Source organism: Rhododendron vialii, chromosome 6a (assembly GCF_030253575.1).
Source record: "Rhododendron vialii isolate Sample 1 chromosome 6a, ASM3025357v1".
Taxonomy (NCBI): Eukaryota; Viridiplantae; Streptophyta; class Magnoliopsida; order Ericales; family Ericaceae; genus Rhododendron; species Rhododendron vialii.
The window spans coordinates 21,144,193-21,167,477 of record NC_080562.1 but is presented as its reverse complement, the minus strand read 5'-3'; the positions used below and the strand labels follow the sequence as shown (position 1 = coordinate 21,167,477).

The window sequence follows — 23,285 nt, the reverse complement described above, 5'->3', positions numbered from 1 at the left end:
AAAAGTACAAAAAGGGAAGAAAATGGAGGATAAATTACAAAATCTTCCCTTAATGTGTTACATACGTCATCTATTTTTTAGAAATAGAGGTGGATTAGAGATGGTTATTAATAATACTACTATGTGATGTGACTCATCGTGCTTTCATCATTTCCATTTACGCACGAGCCCTGCTATTTGCAAGGAAGATTTGCAGGGAATTACGACGGAAAAATGTGTTTGGGCCCATTCCGGGTCCGACAAAAATCTAGAAAAATATCCATAAATTTTTGAATATTATTTTATGAGCTCCTGTAAAAAATCAGCTCCAACGGACACCAGTAAGTATTACTTTTTGATTCGTAGGGACGGCTTAAAATAATATTAAAAAATTTATGAATATTTTTTTAAATTTTTGTCGGACCTGAAATGGGTCTAAACTCGTTTTTTCTTTCGCAAGATTTCTACAAATGCAGAGACTTCCCTGAAATTTCTGAAATGATAATGACCTATCTTGCTTTTGAAACCATCACCCCCAGATTCCCCCTTCTATCAACTAAATCACTAACGGTGTTAACTTTAGCTTTTAAAAGACAAAAATACTCCAAAATATATTATGCCCCTTGTCTTTTGATTTTGTTCCATTATGTGATTTAGCTTTAGCTTATTTTTTCGTTTATTTTTGTCACAACTTAATTTATGTAATTTATTGCAAATGTTTTGATTATGTAGTCATTTTGATGAAAGGATCTTAGAAAGTACAAAATTATGATCAAAACTTTTAAAAAAATTGCCAAAGGATCAATCCAATCTGGACACTTAAGTCATGAATTTTTCAACATAAGAAAAATAATATTACATCGTATTTTTGGTTAAACGATAGAAACATTTTAATTTTTGTATCACTTAATAGAAACATTTATTTTTGACGTATGTTATTTTTTGGGATTATATTTGTCTTTCTAATCTCTTTCCAATTCTAGTTTGTATATTTTCACTCTATTGTTCCTCTCATTATCATGGATAATAAATCAAAATATATTTAATGCAAAACAAAAAAACAAACAAAAGAAAGAAAGATGAAATTAATAAGTTACAAGCAAGTAACCAAGTTGATAAGACTGTTCATAACCCAATCGATTCTTAAAAAACAAATTTATTACCTTCACAGGTAATAGCTTAACAGATTCCCATATATATATATATATATATCCAGTAAAATGACAGAATCCAAATGTAGATGCTCACAATTAACACACCAAATGTATCTTATCAAATTCAAATGTAGGTGCTCGCAACCCATATATATCCAGTCAATGCTACATTCATACATTTTACGTCCTCTACACACCAGAAAGAAAGAATTCACCAAAGATTTAGGGTGCAAACTTATTTAGCACACAGGAAGCCCCAAAAACTCTGCCATGATTGATGACAAAAAAGCCCGATAAAAACTCTCTAAATTTCCACTTGCCCTAAAATGTCACAACCCATAGACTATTTAAAGTGCATAAGAAAAAATAATCATACTAAAGCTCAATCCGTTTGTATCACGAATTTGGGGGTCGTAGCACTTGATAACAGAGAAACCCAAATGGAGGAACCACATCATCGCTCATGTCAAACTAGGGCAACTAAATGATTTCTACAAAAATCCCTGAATTTTGGAACCCTAAATCGACAAGTTCAGAGAGAGATACCTTGGCAATGGAGTGCGTCTCGATTTGATCATTCGTGTTGGTTTTGACGATTCTCGCGAAGTGGTGGTGGTGGTTGCCGGAGGTGGAGCCACTAACGTGGTGGGCAGAGGTGGTGATGGGGTCGTTGGCATCGTCGGCATCGGTGGTGGTGGTCGGTCCCCTCTCTCTCTGGACCAGATGAAAACGCGCGTTTTTTGAATCAATTTGGGGGTTTCGTTTGTTTTCTGCTGGTTTGACTTTTCTTTTTCTTTTTTTAAAAAGGGTAGGGCCCATTGTGTGCTGGACCGTCCACCGCAAGTCATGCAGTGATTGTAGACTTATTGTTTTGGACGCGGAGAGAGAGATCTAGGCTGCGTTCTTTTACCCTTAACTTATTTTTTCTCCTCTTTTGGAACTTAAATGGAAATAAGTTAAGGTCATCCATTCTTCTAAACTTAAACTTAATTGCCTAACACACACAATTACAATATAAGTTATACAGTATATATTTAAGGATGAGAAATATGTTAAGTTAGGAGAATGGATTGAAAAATAAGCTAAGTTTAAATTAAGTGTAAAAGAACACAATCCTAGAAGGGGGAGGGGGACAAAAGTACCCTGGGAATCTAATTATGCATGACAAAAGTACCCTTTGTTTTAGACGTATTTTCATGTGTTTGGAGGAACTTGTTTACGGTTGGATCAAGTATCCATAAAACAACTCAAAAATCAAAGAGAATTGATTTTCACATTCCTATTTTTAATATTCATACTCTTTTTTTTTTTTTTTTGTCTTTTAACAAAAAAAAAATACACTTTCAACACTAAAAAACAAAAAATAAAAGGAGTGTGAAATTCAATTCCCATAAACAAAAGAGTAATTCGTAAAAGTACAAAAGTGCCTGAATTGCTTTTGTGTTAAAACAAAATTTTGAGAAAATTATGTTTGAAGCAATAGTTAAAAATCTAATTTTTTCCTAAAAATATATACTTTATACATATATATAAAATAAAGTTAAATCTGAAACGGTACTCAATATTACCGCTACGTGGCACGGTATTCAGAATCTTGATTCAGAGAATAAATTTAATAAATGAAGGGAGAGTTACTCAAAATTACCCTTCTTTCTTTTTTTTCTTCTTTCCTGTTTTTTACAGTATTTATATCATATCCTTCTTCTTTCTTTCTTTTTGTACGTCGGAAATCCTTCTTTCTTTCCTTTTGGTCAAGACATTCGAAAACGAAATTCCAGTAAATTCGAAAGTGCGAGAAAACACAACCGAGCCTCGACGGTGACCATTGCACTCTGAAAGTAGATAACGAATTCCGAAAGAAGCCCTAGTTTTTTTTTGAGAGAAACGATGGATAAACCATCCGCACGCTCCTCCGACGGCTCCCGAGAGATTCAGTGCGTGGGAAGACTAGAAATCGTCAAGCCCACACCCGTTTGCTTCCTCTGTGGTTCAATTCCTGTCCCCACTGTCACTGACAAATCTTTCCATCCTTTTAAATCTGCTCTCGTCCCCTCTGCCCAAACGTATTTCTTCTCTCTCTCTCTCTCTCTCTCTCTCTCTCTCTGTATATATATCTATATCTATATCTATATATGTATATTTGTTTAGTCATATAGAGTATAAGTACTATGCTATACTAATTAAAAAATGTTCACACATGTATGGAACGGTGCCAGACACAATTGTGTGTTAGTTTTTTGAGTTGTATTCCTAGTATTGCTGGTATGGAGTTGTGTACATTGAATAAATATATAGGTGTATCCAATAATGTTATGGAAATCTATGATGCATATACTGGATATTAAAAGAAAGTAATGCAATTTTTTGATAAGTGTACATGCGTATACTGGATATTAAAAGAAAGTAATGCAATTTTTTGATAAGTGTACGGGCCAGCTTTAGTGCACCTCGACTAATCCTAAGACCAATCCCACCACCCACTTGATGGCGTCTCAATTAAAGTTAGGGCAAAATCTTGTATGGACTAGCTCCAAAGGAGTTGAAAGCACCTAAGAGGTTTCGAACCTGATTTCGAAAGATGAAGCGAATCCCTAAGTATCAGGCCTTGACCACTAGGCCAACCCATTGGGGTTGAAAGTAAAGAGATTTTGTGGTGAATGTTGCAAAGTAGCATGTGGTCGGAAGAAAAAGTGTGGAAACACACCTTTAAAACACGTGTTCGGAGCCGTTTGATTTATGTGGACTATTATGCATCGAATGGCTCTAGACACAGTTGTGTTCTTAGCATTGCTCGTGGTCGGAAAAGTGAGAGTTTGCGTTTTTGTTAGGAAATTCATGGATGCACCGATTCATTTGTGATTTTTTTATTGAGTTTTTTGGGGAGAAAATTCATGAAGTGGAAAAGTTTGTTATGGTCTTCTTGTTGTGTTAGTTACGAAGGGTATGCATGTTTTAGGGGTGTATAACGTAGCCGGCCCAATACTGTTGCCTTAGGTATATCATTGGTAGAAAAAACTCAAATGACTCTGTTCTTGAGCAAACTAGATTAGGTGTAATTCGTCATAAGACTCATAACTTCCATGTTTGAAAATAAAAGTCCATCTATTTAGACGATAATCATGATCAAGTTTAAGTTAAAGATACTCCTGAGTCCTGACTGATAAGAGGATGTATGAAGTGATGTTGCTGAGATTGATTTGTAGAGTTATTTTGTGTGTTAATTATAAAGTGTTTTGGTATTTCAGTGTTACAGCTCCAAGGTATAGGGTGCTTCCAAATGAGACTGATCTCAACTCACCTCCACTTCTTTCAAGCATCCCGGAAAAGGTTCTTCCAATTGCAGTGGCAAAGTCAAGGACCAGTGGAGGTAGAAGTGTACTTTCAAATCATTTGGTTGCCTTTGATCAATGCATATTTCGTACTTTCCTTTGAGATTGGTAATTTGGTACATTCATGGTTATTTCACACAACACTTAAGCTTATGCATGAGCTTAATTGAGTATTTGGGTAGAACTTGTAATGGGTTAACGAAGTAACAGTTTCTGATTAGTCCCTTTTTCTCGGGTATATAAGGTAAACATTTCATTTGGATATTTGGCAGATTTACCTTGGGAAAGTAGTGCTATCAAATCAAATCTTATTAAGAAAGGTGAAGCCCTTGCTGTATCTGGCTTTGTGGAGTATGGAGATGAGATTGATATCATTGCCCCAGCTGACATTCTGAAACAAATTTTTAAGATACCATATTCAAAGGCTCGATTGTCAGTTGCAGTTCATCGTATTGGACAGACTCTAGTTCTGAATACTGGGTAATTTTTCGTGTTTTTGCACTTTTTATCATCATAAATAATCCCTTACAATTTTGAAAATTCGTGGAGCACAGGCCTGATGTTGAAGAGGGAGAAAAAATGGTTAGAAGACATAATAACCAGTCGAAATGTGCGGATCAATCTCTGTTTTTGAATTTCGCTATGCATTCAGTTAGAATGGAGGCCTGTGACTGTCCACCTGGTCAATTTGAATCTAGGGATGCATCAGTTGAATCTGCTAAACATCCGGTGCAAGGGCGTGGGTCCCGGTCTTTTAGGCAAAGTGATGGCATTGCTCAAGAGGAAGTATTTAGTCCAGAGTGCCCACAGGTCAAAACAGACAACATCTTCTGGGGAAGTAAGAATTATAAGAAACACAAAGGTCGTCATGCTGTCAAAAAGGCTTCTGATCAAGTTAAAGAGAAGTCTAGATGCTCAATGCAAGAGTCTGACAAGTACAGAAGACTTGGTAATGAGGGGTTTTTGAGGGTTTTGTTTTGGCAATTTCACAACTTCCGCATGCTCTTGGGAAGTGACTTGCTTTTATTCAGCAACGAGAAATATGCTGCGGTGAGCTTGCATTTATGGGATGTATCACGACAGGTGGGTGGTCAATATCCAAATGACTTGACTTAAACCCAATTGATAATAAATGTTCTTATAAAACCTACTTAAGAAAATATATTTGTTCTCAATTCTGCTTTTACTTCCCATTTTGACACTCCCCATTTTGACAGGTTACTTCATTGACTTGGCTTGAAGCCTGGCTTGATAATGTCATGGCTAGTGTGCCAGAATTGGCTATCTGTTATCATGAAGGTGGTGTCGTTCAGGGTTATGAGCTTTTAAAGACAGATGATATATTTCTTTTAAAGGGCATATCTGAGGATGGGACCCCTGCTTTTTATCCTCATGTTGTCCAACAAAATGGGCTTTCTGTTTTGAGGTTTCTTCAGGAAAACTGCAAGCAAGATCCTGGTGCTTATTGGGTAATTTTTCATCTTTTTGAGTTTAGAAGCAATGATACTTCAAAGAAGGATATGCATTCGTGTCAGACAAATGTCGGACACTGACGCTTCTTGGACACTCAAGTACACATGTCCGCTACTCTTTTTTGCGCGTGTCCTCAAATATGTAGTCACTGTCTACCTTCCATCACTTGTCTGACACTATTTGCAATGTGTCGGACACTTCTTGGGAGTCTATTTACAATGGGCATGTAATCGACACTTCTTGCTAACTTGCTAACGTGTAACTATCAAAATTTTGAAATCTTACATCACTATGTTATACAAGTTGGATATAGTATTAGAGAAATAGAAAAGGTACATTAGAGAAATATTAGGAAGAGGATTTAGCATTTCCTAGCCGTGTCCATGCCTTACTTTTAACGATTTCTTGATTTATGTGTCCATGAAGATTCCTCTTAACTTCTTGTATCTTATCTATCATTCAATTTGGGACATACAAGACAACGCACATAAGACATGGACATGCATCCCCAACGCATGTATGTCCTACTATTTTTAGTTTCCGTTTATTCGTGACTTCTTGTATCCGTGTCTGTGTTCATGCCCTTGCTTCTTAGTGAGACGCCCGTTTTGTATTTTAATTATATACTAGTTGTTGAAATCCTTAACATTCTCTTGACACTCAATTCACAGCTATACAAAAGTGCTGGAGAAGATGCCATTCAACTTTTTGATTTGTCTGTTATTCCCAAGACCCATTCCTCCAATGATTGTGATGATAGCTCAACCTCGCTGACGTCTCGACTGCATAATGGGAGAAGTGATTCGTTGCTCTCCTTGGGAACTCTCCTGTACCGTATTGCTCACAGGCTTTCACTTTCAATGGTGAGGAATATTTAGTCTTTGTTATACTAAGGGAGTGTTTGGTTGATCGGAATGAAGCTGGAGTCAAGTGGTCATTACCTCGGAGTTTAGTTCTCCAAAAAAAAAACAAAAACAAACAGAATGTGTGCTAGAACTGGAGTCATCTTTCACCAATTTAGATGAAGTTCACTGAGGCCGAAGGATTGACCATTTCATTCCTTCATCATTAAGGCGAACCAAAAACTACCTAAGTGTTACCTGCTTTTATCTCTTGCTAACATGGACGATTTTGCTGCAGTCTCCTAATAACAGGGCTAGGTGTGCGAGGTTCTTCAAAAAATGTCTCGATTTATTGGATGAACCAGATCATCTGGTATGTGTGGTTTTTGAATATACTTGTATGTTGCATACTTATATTTAGGAACCAAATTGGACTAATTACTGCTCATGATGCTAAATAGGTTGTACGTGCAATTGCTCATGAACAATTTGCAAGGTTTCTTCTAACTTATGATGAGGAGCTGGATTTAACACCTGAAGCGCTTCCTGTAGATTCTGGAGTTATAGTTTTTGATTCTGAAGAAGAATCGTTTGACCTTTTTAATAGCAATTCGAAATCTATTGTCCGTGACATGGTCTATGCTCCACTTGTGGAAGATGAAACTAGTACAGAAAGTGAAACTTGTCAAGATTCCCAACCAGAAGCCTCTTTGAAAGTGATTTTTGAGGAAGATATATCTGGTTCTGACCAATTAGTTGCATCAAGTGAGTTGGAATTCGGAGACCCTGGAGCTAAGCCAAGTTCAGATGATGGGAACTCTGAAGTTTGTGATATGTCTAAATCTTTAGATCATATGTTTCAAACTATTGTTGATCCAATCTCCTCAAAGTTAGCTGCAATCCATCATGTTTCTCAAGCCATTAAGTCACTTAGATGGAAACGTCAACTACAAAGCATTGAATCAGACGATGACATTAGAACTCAGGATAGTTTGCCTCGATCCATTGATTTCTCTGTTTGTGCATGTGGTGATGTTGACTGTATTGAAGTTTGCGACATAAGGGAGTGGCTTCCAACGTCGAAGTTGGACGATAAATTGTGGAAACTCGTTCTTTTGCTTGGAGAATCCTATTTGGCCCTTGGACAAGCTTACAAAGATAATTGTCAATTGCATCAGGCTTTGAAAGTTGTAGAATTAGCATCATTGGTGTATGGTTCTATGCCACAGTATCTTGAAGAGACTAGGTTTATTTCATCAATGGTTTGTGGCTTGCCACAGCATATGGATATCAGTGATAGGAAAGGTAAGATTGGTCCCATTGTAGGTGATCCAAAAAAAGTAATCTCTGGTTCTAGTGATGATTTTCCTACGTCCGAGCGGTTCTCTTCAACTTATCTCTTTTGGGCTAAGGCATGGACACTAGTTGGTGATGTGTATGTTGAGTTCCACATGGTAAAGGGTAAAGAGGTCAATTTGGAAGCAGAGGGAAAACCTTTCATGAGAGAGTTGAGAATGTCGTCTGAAGTTTTAAAGGAGGTCAAAAGGCTAAAGAAAAAGCTGGGACAGTTTAACCAAAACTGCACTTCGTGTCTGTTGGTAAACTGTAGCTGTCAGAGCGATAGGGCCAGCAGTGGAAGCAGTGCAAGTAGTAGCAGAGGTGACATACGCCCATTATCTTATGGCAGAAAGCAAAATAGAAGAACTAATGTTAAGAATGGCCCCTACTCACTTTCAGGAATTCCCGAAGATGATCATATTCCTCATAAAGTAGTAATAAGTGGAAAGAGTGCTGAAAGTGGATTCCTGAAGCACAGTATAACTAGTGATATCGTAAAAGAAGCTTCTACTATAATGGCAGACGTGTGGGGCAACGCTAAAAGAGTTGATGAAACTGAAGCTGCATCAAGTGAAACAACTGATGTGAAAAATGGTGGGATATTCAAATATCTTGTGGATCCTGTAATTGGAGATGTGGAATACAATCTTTCAGTTGCTCTAAGCTGCTATGAGGAAGCCAGAAAAGCTTTGGGTGGAGATCCTCGTGGTTCAGTGGAAATACAGTCCATTCTGAAGAAGAAAGGATGGGTTTGCAATGAAATGGGCAGAAAGAGACTCGAAAGAAAAGAATTGGACAATGCTGAACTAGCATTTTCAGATGCCATTAACTCATTCAGAGAAGTCTCTGATCATACTAACATTATATTAATTTACTGTAACATGGGCCACGGTAGACGAGCATTGGCTGAGGAAACCGTGTCAAAGATGGAAGCTCTTAGAAAACATGGTATCTTTCGCGATGCATGCAACCAAGCACTTGAGACTACAAAAATGGAATACAGGGAATCCCTTAGGTATTATGGGGCAGCGAAAATGGAACTTAATGCCGTTTTGGAAGAAGCAGATCCTGTGTCAAGCAGCTTGAAGGATGAAGTATGTACGCAGTTTGCTCATACATATCTAAGACTTGGCATGCTTTTGGCAAGAGAGGATACGACTGCAGAGGTCTATGAAAATGGAGCTTTGGAAACTTTTTTGGGTTCTGGTTTCAGAAGAGCTAAGAAAGAATTTAGAAAGCATGAGGTTTCAGCCAATGATGCCATTACGGAGGCGTTATTTGGGTATGAGTCCCTAGGTGAGTTGCGTAAACAGGAGGCTGCATATGCATATTTTCAGCTCGCTTGTTACCAAAGGGATTGCTGTTTGAAGTTTCTGAAATCAGACCAGAAGAAAAGCAATCTGTCAAGAGGGGAAAACAGCCTTCTCCAAAGGGTGAAGCAGTATGCTTCGTTGGCTGAGAGGAACTGGCAAAAGTCTATGGACTTCTACAAGCTGGAGACGCATGCAGTGATGTATCTAACTATATTACTAGAAAGATCTGCTCTTTCCATTAGCCTCTCCGGTTACTTTCACTCAATTGCGGTATGATTTGGTACCTTCTCTGAATACTGCTTCGTGATTGTTCTCCTTTTAGTCTGCAAAATTAGATTTCTTTTCCTACTGATAGCATTTTTCGTTGGACATGTTCGATAATTAATCTTCTCCTAATCTTTGCAGAGATCCGATTTATTCCTTCCTTTATTGTTTCTATGCATCCTTAATGCTATGGAGATTCCAGAATTTCAAACATACTCTTGGTCTTGTTCCCATGCCAAGCATACTGAGACTGTGTTCCAGAAACACAATAAGAACTTATTTTTTGTGTAACAAGAAGGCTTGTTCCGGAAAATAAGAAGGCTGGTACTTATTTTGGAAGAATTTATATAGGTACCGACCGGCCGGGAAGGGAAATCGTACCGGCGGCCGTGCCGGGCCGTCTCCGGCCACCGGACGGCCGATCCGAGCCGTCCAAAAATTCTAAAAAAAAAAAAACCAAGGGGCTTACGCGGGAATCAACGGCATCCGAGGTGTGTAGGGTGCTTGATCCGAGCACCCCTTTTCCGTGTAGGGTGCTTGATCATATATACACGGAAAAGGGGTGCTCGGATCAAGCACCCTACACACCTCGGATGCCGTTGATTCCTGTGTTGGCCCCCTCGGTTTTTTTTTTTTTTAAATTTTTGGACGGCTCGAATCGGCCGTCCGGTGGCCGGAGACGGCCCGGCGGGGCTGCCGGTACGATTTCCCTCCGCCGGCGCCCATTATCATAGCAACAGTCTTATTTTTTGTATAAGGCAACTTCAACCTCAAAAATCATGTGTTTACGGAAATAATTTTCCTACCACTATGGATCTTGTTTGATAGATCTCATTGAGATCTTTAATACGGTACAAAAAAAAATTGAATTTTTTTATTCATTTACATTATTTTTGAGTTTGAAAATGTGAAAGAAACTTTTTATTTGGGTTTTGTGGAATGACCCTTCTTATTTTTGAATGAGAAGTGGCAAAATAAGTACTTATTCTTTAAGAAGGTTTCCGGAACGGAGCCTGATACTTCCCTATGCAATGGCTACGTGAGATGTGGTAACTTCATCTTTCAAGTGTCCATGTAAAAATTTAGATGAGTCCTCATGGACTACAGGCTACCCCAATATAGAATTCTGTAATTTTAGAATCCGAAAGATTTTGAAGTGTCCATGTAACATAGGCCAATTGGTTGAGAGAGAGATCCACGGCCTTGCAGAAGGAAAGGATCCAAGTATGTCATAGCTAGGGCTGCAAACGAACAGAGCCGCGAGCCGCTTCGAACTCGGTTTGTCAAACAAACGAACGAGCTTGAGCCATCATTCTCAGCTCGTTTCATAAATGAGCCGAGCTTGAGTCACTTGATGCTCGGCTCGTATGAGCTCACGAGCCAATATATGTATATACATATACATACATACATAAATACATGTATATGTTAATAAACAATTTTTTGGTTTATCCACGTGTTGGCGGCACACAGCAGCGTGGGAAAGCCACACAGTAACTTGGCCCACTGCATAGTTTTATAGGGGAGGAGTGGATACTCCTTGCACATCTTTTGCCGATGTGGGACTACTATTGAGGAAGGCTGGACGTTGTGAGAGGAAAAAATTTAGTCCCACATCGCCCAGCCATGAGAACTTACAATCACTGTACTAGTATAAACAAAGAATCCAGCTCTCTCTCCTCTACGCTTGCTGTGCAAAGGCCTCTGACCAGCTTTGGGTGAGCCACGCAAGCCAAGCTCGAGCTGTCTGACGTATTTGCGAGCTGACCTCGAGCCCACTTATTTGAGCTCGATTCGAGCTTGAGCCTAGGGATATTAAGGCGAGCCGAGCTCGAGCAAGGCAAAGCTCGGCTCGTTTGCAGCCATAGTCATAGCCTCGTCTATATGGAACCTTCCTTTGGGCCATTCCTTGATGGAGCATCACGAGAATAGGTGGGGGGACCCTCATAGGGGCTGGGCTCACAGCCTCACACCATAGTGACCAATTGATGTTTGGAGCATCACAAGATTGTGTGAGAATGAGATCTGCGAGGAAGGATGTCATCAAAACACTCCATGCAGCTAGTGGCACCATTTTCTTAGGAGTTAGGATCGATACGATGGCATTGTATGAATGGTTTTGGGGGTTCATCTTGAATATTCCCCCCTTTGCTTTGGCATTTCTGGAAAGCCTAATGACGAGTAAAATTTGTGAAATTGAAGGAAGCTACAACAACGCGACCAAGATGCGAACTACCGACATCTTGGATACTCCCCCCCTTTAGAACATCTTCATAATACACTTTGGGCTGGCAATCAGGTGTTCATTTTATGTGAAGAGTTACTATATGAGCTTAGTTGCAGGAACCTACCATGTGGGTGGCGAATCCACCTCGGAACCTCGCTCTTGCACTCCTTCCTAGGAACCTCGCTCCCATTGAGAAAGGAACCCATTCCCAACTAGGATAGAACCTCTTAGGCATATAAATCCCAACAACAACACAACAACAGAACCCATTTAGTCCCCCATCATTGGGGGTATGGGCGGGGGAGGATTGGAGACAGACCTAACTTTTGGCAATATGCACAAAGTGGCTGCTTTCAGAATACCACTGAAATAGTGGCCCCCCTATACCTGTTTTGCTGCGGTAACTATGCCCCAAAATCAAAACCAAATGGCATCAGAGAGGGTAGGCCTAGAGACCAAATCAATAAATCAATTTATGTGCACATTATCATGCTTCATTGAAAGTCCAGAGCATCGATATGCACAGTATATAAATCCCAAAAGAAACAAAAATAAAAGACACCAAGCAAGAGAAAAGACAAAGTAATGATAAGATATTAACTTGAATTTGTTCATTTACTTAATATAACCATTATATTACTTAGTCACTAAGACAATTTTTGCAATTGACATGAATGACGTTTAATAATATTTACTTGCATTACATATTTTCATGTATTACTCCTGAATGCTTCCTATCCCGAAAGAGGAGCTCCTATAATCCTCCGCCACCGGTTCTGCTCCTGCCCCCGCTTCGTGCAACTAAGATATGGAGAATAGCTAGAATCACATATTAAAATTATAAGCATTTTTATGTTTTTGCAATTTAAGTGGTAGAATAATATTTTCTTTTTGACATTTAACTATAGTAAAATACATAAAAATATTTGTAACTTTAATAATTTTTCCTAAACGCTCCCAACGGCGCTCCTATGATCATCCGCTCCCCCTCTCCTGTTCCTATTCCCGCTCCCGCTTCGTGCAACTAACATTTGAGTATATCCTTACCCTTTAATTGTGTGAGCTATTGAGATTGATATGAGTGATATGCTGCAATATATGATTCATCAAACACTAGCTTTGCATTACATTCATCTAGAATATCAAACATACTTTAAAGCCCGAGTTCTCGAGCTTGCTTTTGGCATTTTTGTGCTGCTTCTGCTGTGGGTTAATTACATGATATTCATTCAGAGATACATAGTGCGTTTTTTTTAATACCTCAAAATGTATTGCATGTTGTGGGATTTTGACAACACTACACTTGGAAAGCTGACTTAATGGTTATTTGGTAGGGGTTAAAGAAAGTAATTGGTATTGCGTCTTGGGTTTGAATACTGGTTCACTTTTGGTTTGACAACAATCTAATATCTTAGGGATGAAATTCAGGAAAATTACTTTTGGTTTGACAACAATCTAATATCTTAGGGATGAATTTCAGGAAAATCACATAAAGCACTAAAGTGTTTGAGCCTGCTTTGGCCTTGTGCTGCTTTTGTTCTTAGTTAACTGTTTCTCTCTTGAAGTTTCACTACTTTCCTCTTTAACTTGTTTTGCCCCCTTCTAATTTTTTTCCCAACTTTAATCCTTTTTTTTTATCTGCACTTTGATCCTTTGATAAACTTTTTCTTGCTTTCAATTGAATACATCTGTCCAATTTCTAAATTAAATCTATTATGTCACTAATTGGTTACACTTGAAAGGCTTGATGATGGTTCTTTGGTATGGGTGAAAGGAAGTGATGGTTATTGGGTATGAATTCAGTTGGTCTGGATACATGTCCACTTTTTCTTTGAGAATTGAGGTTGCATTGACAACAACTGATTTAGTCGATGAAATTTAAAAAAAATTACATAAAAAGCTAAAGTAGAAAAGAGCAGACGAAGTATCTTTTACTGTAAAAAAAAATTAAAAAATTTTGGTCTGACAAGAATGATTTAGGATGTTTTGGTCATTTGAAGTTCGAAATCTTACCATTGACAATAGAGAGATGCATATCATACTTCTTCTTTTTTAATCGAATGATATAAACAAAAATTAGCTTTTAAGTTCCTTTAGACTAGAATTGTCGAGAGAGTAAAAGAAATAATGAGCTAAATTAAATAAATTAACTAGATATGAATAAGTATAAAGGAAGTACTTATGTAGTGATCCAAAATCCAAATAAAGCCTAGATTTATGCTCTTGATAGGTGCAGGCACTTCCTAACTATTCGTAATCAAAAGTTGTTTTCTGCTGCTTTTGTTTAGTTGTTTTTAAAGAACAAATTACTAGAATTTGCTTTTTCTCCAGATGTTGGAATCAGCTCTCACTCTCCTCCTTGAAGGACGCCATATATCTGAACTAGCGATTTCAAATGCCTTAAAATGTGAAGTTTCGGTGTATGCAAAATTTTGGAGTCAGCTGCAGATGCTTCTGAAGCGGATGTTGGCGATGACACTTCCGGCAAATACAAATAAATCTTCTCTCAGTTCTCAGCAAGGTTTATCCGGTAGGTCTGCAGATGTGGGAAAGCTTAAGGAGCTTTATAAGATGTCTTTAAAGTCTAAAGAATATGATCAGTTAAATGCCATGCATCACTTGTGGACATCATAGTGAGAATTGCACTCTTAACACTACTCGTACAGTTATCTAGTCTTTACTGTTCTTTCGAATATTGTAACTGAGTTAAATACGCAGTTCCTGTTTAATTACCTTTTGATTTGTATTGCTACTATAGTGTAATATCAACTATATAGGGCACTGAAGACAGAAGCATGTGAATCTTCGTGACTAAATTGTTGAACTGATGAATGCTGGTATCAGGGGATTAGACAGGATCTTTTTGAATAGAGTATTCTTGCACATCACTAGGATTACCGTTATTTGTTGTTGATAATGGTGGTTTTGACAAATGATGACGCGGGAGTGTTAGTTTTTTGTTCTACTTTCAGTTACGATAGTATTCTTGGAGCTAGGTGACAGATGCTTGTTTTAAATTTCGTCTGAAAGAGTTAGTGATTTGAGTCCCCTTATAAAAATGTTGGAGGGTTGAGACATGATTTTCATCAATATGCTCTTTAAATGGTCCTGTTGGTGTTGGATATACTCCATAATAGCTAGCCAAGGGCCAATTTTGCAGCTCAGAAATGCTATTAGCAAGGATCCTTGCAAGGAAGACAACAAGGAATGACATGGAAAGTTAGACAACAAGGAATGGCATGGAAAGTTAGGGGTCCCACTCCTCCAACGACGTTGACGTACCATGGAAGAAGATTCTTTGTTGTTTGTTGGTAGTTTAATTTTCATTATTTTGTTAGTTTTTTCTGGTTGTTTTGTGTAGATACTCCTTAATACCTTAATATATGATTCGATTGTGAAGTAATTGTGGTATAGACTATACTCGCCGAAGACGATGGCATGATTCAAATTGGTAAACATTATACGTTTTGATGACCATGCAGTTGTACTTGCTGAAATTGCAGTTTTTGGGTGCCTCATTCTCATGCCTTTGAATGAAGCTTTTCTATACATGTAATTGCAGTTTTTTTTGCTCTTCGAATGCAGCTTCCATTCCCATGTATTTGTCCCGTGCTTTGGTTCATTCCACAAGCTTAGTCCGTATCCGTGTCGTGTCGTGTCCTATTACATTTTTGGCACATAATGAAAGCTTTCATTGCCATGTGGTTTTTATGAGATGCGTTTGCTAGAAAATTGCAGGATACGTATGTTGTATTTTTGTTGCTATGAATGTGTGTAGCTGTTGGTAAAGGTTTGATTCTATTCCTTTGCACATTCACATCAGTGTTATCAACGCAAATGAACATATTTCAGTTTCCAAATCTGCAACAGCATAGGTATCCAGCAAATTGTACATCCAGCAAATTGTACCAAGAATTTCAATGCCATGCCATGTGGGCATCCATTACCAGATTTTTTTTAAATTGGGCATTTCAAACCCCACTGAATACTAAATGAGTAGAGCTACATAGTGAGAAACGTGGACTTAAGCTTTGTCCTTTGCTCCTGGATGCTTGGGACTCCAAATCTAAGGCAAACCATCCATGGTTCCCAACGTGCACATCATAAATAAACTCATTCATCCAGCAACTTGGCACCAACAAGGCCAACAAGATTAATGACCTTTTTGGAAAGCATGGCAACTCAAGAAGCCAAGTTCAGAAAATGTGTAGCAAACAGGGAATTTTTTTTTGACAGGGTTTCATTGCTTTATGGCCTAGCTTGATGACGCCTTGCATCTCAAACTGGCAACAACAGCAACAAATATCAGAAACAACAGTGTATATCAGTCCCCGCAAACCATCCATGGTTCCCAACGTGCACATCATAAATAAACTCATTCATCCAGCAACTTGGCACCAACAAGGCCAACAAGATTAATGACCTTTTTGGAAAGCATGGCAACTCAAGAAGCCAAGTTCAGAAAATGTGCAGCAAACAGGGAAATTTTTTTTGACAGGGTTTCATTACTTTATGGCCTAGCTTGATGACGCCTTGCATCTCAAACTGGCAACAACAGCAACAAATATCAGAAACAACCGTGTATATCAGTCCCCGCTGGGCATTTCTCATCCTAAATTACTAATCACAATCGAAATTCACAAATAAACCCACATTGGGTCTTTATCATCGTACTTATCAACAATTCAAATTCACATATAATCCATAAGCCTACACCGGGCTGTTCTCATCCCAATTATCATTTAAAAGGAGGGTATGAAGCTGAGCATCGTTGTTAAGCCATACATTGATATTCCAAAAAAAAAAAAGCCTACTTCAACTTGATATTCCAAACTACTTAAGCCACAAATTTAAGCACAATAAACAAAATCGCGACACATTTACAACACCAAGGTAAAAAGCCATCTAGGTACACCGATTGCCTTCCATCTTGAAGCCAGAAACATCTTCCATCTTGTAGCCAGAAACCCATCTAGTAAAGCCTTCCATCTTGTAGCCAGAAACTTTAAAGGCAGTACACCGATTGCCTATGCAGACCCTCTTCTTGCAGCCACACTAGAATTCCCCAACTGTTCTAGGTACTTGGACACAAAATTGTTAACAATTTTATCTTCTGCATTGAGAAGGTAAGCCAGAACAAAGTGTTTTGGGGCCTCAACAGCAGCATTCTGGACATCGCAAAAAATAACTAAATTGAAAATGCAGAATGAATAGATCAATCTTATGCCTATCGGTGACAGAGTTCAAGAGTTGAATAAGATATACCTATATATGAGAATTAGGATGTCTTAAGTTCTCATTGATGGTATCGAGCAAACTTCTCTTAAGTTTTTCTGGCAAGTGTACATGAGCTATAGAGATGCATTCAATCAAGCAAGAATAGCAGAATGCATCATCTCCCTACCCTTCCCGCGATGCAGACACGCTCTCTCTATAGCAGGATCTATGCTAGCAACATATTTCTGCTTATTTGTTAGAAAGATTGTGGGGGAATACTCCATAAGGGCATGGAAAGGTATAATCTAAGTAACATTATGCAATTTGAATTAAAATCTGAGAAGGACGGAATATTTTTTTTGGCCATCCACATGGATGAGGGAAAGAGTACATGCGACAAGTATTCATCTTCCTCTACAAAGCCTCACCTTTTACAAACCTTTTGGAAGCAGGGTAAAAGATAATATAGTTCGCAAATCACAACTAATCAAAGAAAAGTATCAAGTAAAGAGAAGCAATAAAATTAGTGAGAGAGAGAAGCTTCGAAAGAAAAGAGAAACAACAAAATTAGGGCTTCGAAATTGCAGACCCATACCAGCGAGGCGAGAGGCTGAAGGTGCTCCTATTTCATGGATCAAAACCAGGTGAGAAAGAGCATCTATGGTGGTCGTGCATCCGTGGTGATCCATCGAGAGAAGAGTGTGCGAGATGGAGGGGAGAAAAAGAGAGGAGATCGTGGTGGTGGTGCGGCGTCTATGGGGCTCCGGTGGTGGTTGATCGGTGGTAGAGAGGGGTGGCGTTGGTGGTGGGACGGCGTGATGGTGGGGCTCTGGTGGTGGTGAATCGGTAGAGAGAGGGGGGGTGAGTGTGTGAGATGGAGAAGAGAGAGAGTATATCCGATCAAAAATTTCGAAAATTTTGAAGGAAAATTCTAGGGGAAATTGCATATCAGTGGGAGTTGGGGCAAATAATGCCCAACTCATAGAGAGATTTTTTTGAAATTACATAAATATGGAACGGAGGAAAAAAAATTTCTCATACATGAAACGGAAACGGAGGAAAAAATATTCCCCATACATAGAGTTGGTTGTAATCGAATCTGGGTTTCCTAAGTTGCCCCTTCTATGAGTAAGTTGCCCCTTATATGGACATAAGTTGCTCATTCTATGAACCTAAGTTATCCATTCTATGAACTTCTTGAGTATTCAATTTCTTGAGCATTTCTTCAATCTCCTTACCATTTCTATTATTTTCTGAGAAATTTGGAATTTGAGTTACTTGCAGATTTAAGTTTTTAAAATACTTTGAGATTAGTGTATTTTGGGTAATTTTTTAGAAAGAGAAATGATAGAGAAAATAAGATATATGTTTTCTAGCATCCACTTTATACTTTTGCTTTTAAATTCTAGGAATTGCCACTTGAAATTTCTTGTTTGGTTTTACTTGAAAATGTGAAGAAGTTATGCTACTAGCTACCAATTTACTTCACTGGTTGCTTTTCTTAGAAAAAATAAGATGCAACTTAAGTCCATAGAAGGGACAACTTAAATCCATAGAAGAGGCAACTTAGGTCCATAGAATGGACAACTTAAGTTCAAACTCAGATTTGACTATAAACCGATTTCATGTTTTGAAGTTTTTTTTCCCTCCGTTTCATGCATGAAGAATTTCAGTCGATCCGTTTCACCCAAATCTGCAAGTAATCCAGATCCCAAATTTCTCAGAAAATAATAGAAATGGTAAGGAGATTGAAGAAATGCTCAAGAAATTGAATACTCAGGAAGTTTATAGAAAGGGCAACTTAGGTTCATAGAAAGGGCAACTTAGGTCTATATAAGGGGCAACTTAAATTTATAGAAATGGCAACTTAGGAAACCCTGTAACGCCCCCAATTTTGGGTACGTTAAAAAGACAATTTCATTGAAACCTCAAAATAGAGTCTGGCTCTTATTACATCATAAATCTCATAAGAGTACTTTTAATACACAAGGGAGGGTATCTAAGGTTCCTAACTACAGCTCCGCCTGTTCCTCCATCCTTGCCAGCTCTTCGACTCCAAAGGCCTCCAAGGTGTATAGCTTACCCTGCTCATCTACAAAGTCTGACACATTATACCAGCGTCGCCACCAGTATAATATGTCAGGGTCACCAAAGGTAACACTATGAGCTACGAAAGCTTAGCAGAACAATCCCATACCCGCTAACCCATGACTTACAAACAATAGGTCATATACAACAGACAGTAACAATAACACATTCACATTCGCTATTCAAACTATCGTTGGTGTCCATGATTTTCTGAGTTTCTCCTACGCGACTCATCGTAAACTGTGTCTCATTTTCATATACCGATCAACATTTCCAAAATCATTTTTCAACACACCCAACCTCGGTTCCGCCGTTCCGGGTTCCCGAGTATCCTCACAATGGTTCTGCCGCACCGGGTTTCCATTGGCACACAAAACTTGCATTGGCTCTTCTCCGCGGATAACCAAGCCACATTACCAATGGAGCTACCACGTCCGGCCGCATTGGCAATCTTCACAATGGGCTACCAAGTCCGGCCACATTGTGGTTTTCACAATCCACACAATGGGCTACCAAGTCCGGCCACATTACGAGTTTTCATACACACAACGGGCTACCAAGTCCGGCCACGTTGCGGTTTTCACAATCCACACAATGGGCTACCAAGTCCGGCCTCATCGCGGGTTTCCATACACACAATGGGCTACCAAGTCCGGCCACATTGCAGTTTCAAAACACATCTCATCATTATCCACACCTTAGGTGTTATGTTTCTACTTTCTCGATTTTTGTGTCACGTTTTCATGCATAGACTCCACGGTAGGACTTTTCACATACGAAATCATAAATCATTCATTGTAATCTTGAAACTAAACTAGCAAGATCATCCAACTCTATATTGTCAATCATGCTTAATCAATACTTAAAGCATAACGCCACATGTACGGACGCCTTTGGAGTGAGAATCACTTATACTTTATCATACCACAAGTAATACAAGCAATTCAGGTAAGCATGCTCATAATTAGCTTAAAGATCAAAATACAAATACTTTTAAACAAATGATAAGTTCTATCATTCGAAATCCGTTAAGGATAATCTACTTATACTTAGGGAAGTGAGTAGAGGTATTCTACATATACTTAGGAGTAGTAGATAGGGAGAATCTACCGTTCTTCTTGGCGGTAGTGCCGACTACGAAATGTAAGTTGATAATCGGACGGAGTGACTTACTACGGTAGGCTTCCGGTAGCTTTGAAAGAGAAAGGTTTATCTCGAAACTAAATCTTGACTAAACTACTTAAACTTTTTGGATCGAAGGGTGGTTGAGGGGCGGTTTAGTGGCGGTTTTGGATGAGTTTCTTGAAAAACACAAGAAGAACTCAAGAACACCAAGAAAAAGGAAGAACAAAGCAAGAACACTAGAAATTCTAGAGAGAGAACTTGAAGAATGGAAGATGTGAGTTGAATGGTGAGAAAGATGTGCAATTTATAGCAAAAGTCTTGGCTATTATCCAATGGATAAAATTTTTCCTAGCAATTATTGTCCAATGGGTAAAGATTTTTCTATTAAACTATTCTAATAAACACATGGTACTTTATAATAAAATAAGTATACCTATATATATATATATATATGTATATATAGTCCGTCTCCCCTAAGGACCACCTTATTTTAATAAAATGCGGACCTCCCTTTCCCGATTGAAATTCGATGATCCGAACCGCTCAATGTGTTCAGAACGTGATTTTAAAGGTATCCGCGAGAAATCGGCAAAAAAAATGACCGGAAAGGGCTTCATCCGAGCAGTTTTTGTTTGTTTTTATATATATATATATATATATATATATATAGAGGAATTTTCAAGTGAGGGATCCGAGGGACTTTCATTTCCCGATCAAATTTTGAAAATTCGAACCGTTCAATATGTGCAGAACGTAATTTTAAGGGTCCCCGGGAGAAATCAGCAAAAAAAATGACCGGGAAGGGCGTCATCCAAGCAGTTTTTTTTGAACCGGTCAATGAAAACTGCTCGGATGAAGCCCTTCTTGGTCATTTTTTTTGCTGATTTCTCACGGGGACCCTTAAAATCACGTTCTGATCACTTTGAGCGGCTCGGATCATTGAAATTCAATCGGGAAGGGGAGTCCCGCATTTTAAAAAAATGAGGGATCCCTCACCGGAACCTAACTCTCTCTCTCTCTCTCTACATATATATATATATATACCAAAAAAAATCTAGGTAGATTTCCAATATCCAATAAAAAATTACAAGATCAAGATTTTTTATTAAAATAATCTAATTTTGCACATGTTCTTATTAAAATATTGGATTTTGTACTTTAGGTAATCCTAGGGAAATCTAGGATATATATTATAAAGTACACACATATATATTTATATAAATATATCATCACATGGAAAATCTAAGAAATGATTATTAAAAAAAAAACCTAGTACTTGTTGGCAAGACTAATACTATTATCCAATGAGTAATAATTTCCCTAGCGGTTAATAACCAATGGATAAAAGGGTGAGGTACTTTATTCATTAAAATAATACCATGTCCTTTAAGCATGAGTATATATAACAATATATAACTATATATATGTACCTTTAACAAATCTAGTAAAATACTCTTGGTAGAAATCTAGATTTACTCTATTGTCCAATGGATAAAAGTTTCCCTAACTTTTATCGACCAAAGGGTAAAGGTTAAAGGTCCAAAAGGTGCCACTAGGTTTGGAAGGTTCAAAAGGTTCAAGGAGGTTCAAAAGGCTCATCTAGGATTAGGAGAAAGTAACTAAATGGTTAGAATTTAACTATATTTGCCAAGTAGAATTTCTAGCCAAGAAATATAAATTTTAAGGACTAAAATTTAGTTAAAACGGATTATAGAAATTTAAAAGGAATTTTAAATGTAAATCCAAGTAATTTCAAATAAAATTCAAATATTTAACGAAATTTTTATTTACTAAAAATCAGGGTTGTTACAATCTATCCCACTTAAAAGAATTTCGTCCCCGAAATTGGCGCGTGACAACGGATTAGACTAGGTCGCCATACAGGTCTTTGAATCATCGTCTATTCCCTCAAAAATAGGAGTAGGTCGCCATCAATCCCATCAATCCTTTTGTTAATCAAATTAAGACTCATTACTAGCTTAACGAGATGGGTTTGACGTTGCTTCAGCCGTCGAACATCTTGCCTCGTTGTCGACCTTTGTTAGAGTTTCCCCATCTAACGATATTAAACTCATTTCCAAAACTAGGAAACAACGGATCGTTTGGGCAGATTCACTCCATCATCGAAAAGCGTAAGTACTCTATCCTTATCCAAGAAAAATCGAACATCAGCAAGTAAGCCCTACGATACAAACTCGAATAATATCCGCAAAGGCACTGAAAGAACCTATGCAGTCCCGGGAAAACAAGACTTTGGCATTATCGACTTCTAGCGGTAATTTTAGAGGTACGGCTGCTTCCAATCTAGTACTGCTTCAACCTTACTTTCATTCACCTCGATTTCGTCCTTGGATACCACGTGCCCCAAGAACTTAACCACTTCTAGCCAAAACTCACATTTACCTGTCTTGGCATAAGGTTGGCTATCTCGGAGTACTTGTAGTACTATCCGGAGGTGTCCTTCGTGCTCCTTTTAATTGATCAAATAGGTCATTGATCCTTGGTAATGGATATCGGTTCTTGATTTAGCTCCCTGTAGTCGATCCGTAGTCGAAGCGTCCCTTATTTTTCAAGAACAGTGCAAGTGCTCCCCTTGGTGACGTACTCGGCCTGATAAACCATTTGTCCAACAGCTCTTGCAATTGGGGTCTTGAGCTCCTTTAGCTCAGCTGGGGCCATTCGATACGGCGCCAAAGAGATTGGTGCCATTTCCCGGTTGGAATTCTATAGAGAAGTTTATCTCTCTTTTGGGTGGTAAGCTAGGAAGTTCTTCAGGGAAAACATAGGTGTACTTGCACACGATGTGTGGTAATCCTACTTCCATCCTATTGGCTTCTCCCCACTAGAGGCTAGCTAGCCATCCCAACAGTTGATTCTACCACATGGATCTTCTCGTCGTCGAGCTCACCGTCTGTCTATCCCCCTTAAATTGGAAA

At 38.4% G+C, this 23,285-nt stretch overlaps 1 protein-coding gene, 1 long non-coding RNA gene and 1 pseudogene across 2 annotated transcripts; 1 reads left to right on the top strand and 2 right to left on the bottom strand.

Annotated features, from left to right (window-relative positions):
* Positions 1-2,836: 2,836 nt before the first annotated feature.
* Positions 2,837-14,804, top strand: LOC131329170 (uncharacterized). Its single transcript, XM_058362251.1, has 9 exons — positions 2,837-3,196; positions 4,379-4,500; positions 4,735-4,942; positions 5,017-5,545; positions 5,680-5,931; positions 6,607-6,798; positions 7,076-7,150; positions 7,239-9,698; positions 14,251-14,804. The coding sequence occupies exons 1-9, from the start codon at positions 3,021-3,023 to the stop codon at positions 14,551-14,553; spliced, it is 4,317 nt and encodes a 1,438-aa protein (XP_058218234.1). The 5' UTR covers positions 2,837-3,020; the 3' UTR covers positions 14,554-14,804.
* LOC131331654 (small nucleolar RNA snoR100) lies at positions 12,308-12,423 on the bottom strand (annotated as a pseudogene).
* A 1,789-nt stretch (positions 14,805-16,593) lies between the features above and the next one.
* LOC131329366 (uncharacterized) lies at positions 16,594-18,071 on the bottom strand. Its single transcript, XR_009200745.1, has 2 exons — positions 17,732-18,071; positions 16,594-17,381 (listed from the first exon to the last, which is right to left on the bottom strand). It is a non-coding gene; the product is annotated as an uncharacterized LOC131329366 (long non-coding RNA).
* Positions 18,072-23,285: the final 5,214 nt, after the last annotated feature.

Bases quoted from the DNA above. Each gene is read 5' to 3' on its own strand.
- LOC131329170 (XM_058362251.1), top strand. From the start codon at position 3,021: ATGGATAAACCATCCGCACGCTCCTCCGACGGCTCCCGAGAGATTCAG. The intron at 4,501-4,734 runs GTAGAAGTGTAC...GATATTTGGCAG, and splicing joins AAAGTCAAGGACCAGTGGAG to ATTTACCTTGGGAAAGTAGT. The intron at 6,799-7,075 runs GTGAGGAATATT...ATTTTGCTGCAG, and splicing joins ACAGGCTTTCACTTTCAATG to TCTCCTAATAACAGGGCTAG.